The sequence below is a fragment of the Terrapene carolina genome, unplaced genomic scaffold (genome assembly GCF_002925995.2).
Source record: "Terrapene carolina triunguis isolate 2854851 unplaced genomic scaffold, T_m_triunguis-2.0 Scaffold22, whole genome shotgun sequence".
NCBI classification, from domain to species: domain Eukaryota; kingdom Metazoa; phylum Chordata; order Testudines; family Emydidae; genus Terrapene; species Terrapene triunguis.
The window spans coordinates 12,420,019-12,423,580 of NW_020664373.1; the positions used below are offsets into that span (position 1 = coordinate 12,420,019).

The following is a 3,562-nucleotide window of genomic DNA, read 5'->3' on the forward strand; positions in this document are numbered from 1 at the left end:
CCCCATTGGCCTGGAGCGGCGAACCTAGGCCAGTGGGAGCCGCAATCAGCCGAACCTGCGGACTCGGCAGGTAAACAAACCAGCCCTGCCCACCAGGGAGCTTACCCTGGTGGGCCACGTGTCAAACATTGCCGATCCCTGTCCTAAAGGCTTCACTGGATAACAGCAGCCAATCAAAACAAACTGTGTGATCTTGACAGATATCATAAACTGAGTCAAGCTGGGCCTTGTCAACAGCTGGATTGGAGGCTTTCGGGTATTTAGGAGCCTGTGGATTATCTGTGCAGCAGATAGTAGCTGCTAAAACTATAGTACATTAATGGGAACATTTTAATCAAACAGAAGTTAGGAAATTCAAAGATAGGGTTCACATAGCAATGTTAAATTTATCCCTTTCATTTACTGCATGCTTTGTGATGGGTCCTGTAGGATTAAAATCTTAACTTTAATGTATATACAATGAAATCATATGAACACAAAACAAGACTGATTGCTCATATGAAATACCATAATAAAAAAGTCATATTCAAAATACTTGATCATAGACTCCCAAAGCTCATAAATCATCCTTTTCTGCCACTCAAAATAGAGTTTAACAAGGATAAAAAGCCTTACCTGCTGTTGTGGAAAAGCTAAATTCAGGGATATTAGAAGTTTCTGCAGAAAAAATAAATAAATACAAGAATTTCTAATAAAAAGCCCATGAAATACTGGTTATATAATTGAGCTGCCAAGTCACTTTCTGATTTCTAGTTCAGACTCTCCTCTTGTTTGCACTTGCATGAATCAGTAATAATTTATTTTAAAAGATGAGTGAGTTGCTTCAGAATAAAACTTTTGCAAGTGAAAGGAGAATTAGGCCTCTGTCTCTAAATTCAGAGATCAGGAGAGTGAGTTAATTATGTCCCTCCTGTTTAGCATACAATTGACCCAATTTAAACCATGAAACATATTCCCATATTCCACCATGATGGACACCATATAAATGTGTGCAATGAAGGAGGTGGATATTTAAAATTGTTTCAAAAATATTTTGAGTAGTTTTAGCAATTATGACACAGGGCCAGAAAGGGTTAAGTAACTTGCAGGCTAAATGGCCCAAATTCAATCTTTAAAGACATATTAGAGAAGTATATAAATGGTAATTAGGGCTATTCCTTATAAATAATTAACATAGCTATGTTAAATAGACTAGAGCTTTGAAACGCAAACCTGTATTGTTAGAGAATTAGAGGTTGTACTAATTGTATGTGTTTACTTATATCTTGTTAGATGTTAACCATGTAAACAGATGGTTCCTGTCTGTTTCTATATCTATTGATGCACAGATAAAAAGGGAATATTAACATTTAGATGGAACCTGGGTGTAATAATTTCATTGTCTATACTTCTCTTTGAAGCTTGTAGTAAACTGTCTATGAACTGCTTAATGGATAATTACCTTATGCTGATGAATGCGACTAGTTACCTGTGTATACATAGGAAATAGGTAATTCTACTTCAAAGCAAATATTCTTTACCCAAGGAATGCATGCTGTCCGGAAAATATATAAAGGGCTTTTGGGACCTGATCCCTTCACTTCAGATTTGCTTAAGCTTCGTCAGGGGAAGTTTGAGTCGCAAGACTGTGGTCTCCAGTGCATTCTGGATCACCCTGATATTGGAAATGGACATTGGACTATAACCTTATAAACTGATTCTGGAAAGGAATCTTTGTAACTCTGAAGCTCACCATCTCTACTCTGAAACTGACCTAAGGACTCTATGCATTTCTGTATGTATAATGATCTTTTAACCAATACTCTCTCTTTTCTTTGAATAAATCTTAGTTTAGTTCATAAGAATTGGCTGTAAGCATGTATTTGGGTAAAATCTGAGATATTCATTAACTTGATGGGTAATGTGTCTGATCCTTTGGGATTGGTAGAACTTTTTCATATGATGAACAAGATTTTCAGTAATCCTCATCATATGTGACTTGGCGGTCTGGGTGGAAACCCAAGGCTGGTTTACTTTAAGGGAACTGTGATTTTGGCTTCTGGGTAACCAGTAAGATACTGTAGAAGCTGTTTTGTTGCTCGCTTGGTAAATCTAAGTATCAGAATAACCACCAGTTTTGGGGATTGTCTGCCCCATTCTTTGCAGTTTGCCCTAATTGAGCAATCTCACCATGGCCCCCCTCTGACCCTGGTCACAACAATCTTACTGAATTCACTGTTCAATACAGAACCAGCATTCCTACATATTTTCTAAAATACAAAAAATGGAGAAAAATAGTATGTAAAGATAAGCATTACCTGTCTGGTTTGGCTCCGGCCATACACTTAAAGTTCTATCTAAAAAGGAAAGGAGTTTATTTTGATTAACAGTATCATATGAATTTCATATTTTTAAAACTCTATCAATGCAAACTTAATGAAAGGGGGTGGCTAACCAGCCAATATGATAAACATTTTTAAGGTTGTGAAAATAATGATCATGGGCCAAATTTAATACTAGTTTAAACAAGTACAAACCTACTGAATATAAGAGAGTTTTGTCTCTTACACCAGATCTGAATTTGGCTCTCATTCTAAACTTCGTACTTGTGTAAAATAATTCTCACCTTCAGCACTCGTTCTTTCTAGTGAAGTTGTATCTGAGTAATAGAACCAAAATAGAAAAAAGTAAAAATGTACACAATAAAAAGGTAAGACATAAGCTAAATACATCAAAATATGAGAAACATTAAGAAAATCTTGCCTGAAGCATTAATGGGGTAGGTGATAAAAGTAACGATAGAGGATTCTGCAGCAAAATAAATAAATAAATAAATAAAAATAGAGAAGCATAACATTAGTGCTTAAATTTTTGTTTGTACGAAAATGGGGCCAAATTTTAAGCTCACTACACCCACAACTGGGGACAGAATTTCAAAAAGTTAAGACTCCAGTTTAGGCATCTGAAGGAAGTGGCCAGATTTTCAAAAATACGTAGAACCCACTGAGAACAAGAGGTACTGAATACTTTTGAAAATCTGAATAAGTGCTTGAATGGGGACTGCTGGTAACAGAGCTTTTTTGGAAAATTTTGCCCTTGGATATTTGCCCCATGTATAGCAGATTAGTCTGGTGCAGCCTGCCCAGTAGCTATGAACTTCCCCACCATTCTTCTACTGAAGCTGTGACAGCCCTGCCAGTCTAGTCCTGTGACTCTCTTGCAAAGATTACCAATTGTTCTGAATTGTGGTAAATTATGTGTAACATGGTCATATAATTGTCCATTGTGCCTACATACAGCCATTTTTGCTAAAAATTGACAAAAGGATGCATATAATTGCTTCAGCTATATACATGAAACAGAAAAAATGTATCCATAGAAGCAGGAACAGAGAAAACCAATGTTGAGGTGAAAATTTTAATCAAACACAAGTTGGGAAATTCAGACAAAACTGTAAAATTAAATCCATTTCTTTCCATTACTGAATGTTTTATGACAGGACCCTGTAGGTTTACAATCTCAGTTCTCATGTATATACACCAGGGGTCGGCAACGTTTGGCACGCGGCTCGCCAGGGTAAGCA

At 36.6% G+C, this 3,562-nt stretch overlaps 1 protein-coding gene across 1 annotated transcript in view; it reads right to left on the reverse strand.

Annotated features, from left to right (window-relative positions):
- Positions 1-3,562, reverse strand: part of LOC113406097 (adhesion G-protein coupled receptor G2-like) — a 75,085-nt gene that overhangs the window by 43,517 nt on the left and 28,006 nt on the right. The window contains exons 9-12 of the mRNA XM_026648722.1: positions 2,743-2,787; positions 2,606-2,638; positions 2,298-2,336; positions 616-657 (exon numbers count right to left, since the gene is read on the reverse strand). Coding sequence (XP_026504507.1) covers positions 616-657; positions 2,298-2,336; positions 2,606-2,638; positions 2,743-2,787 — 159 coding nt within the window. The remainder of the gene's footprint in view (positions 1-615; positions 658-2,297; positions 2,337-2,605; positions 2,639-2,742; positions 2,788-3,562) is intronic.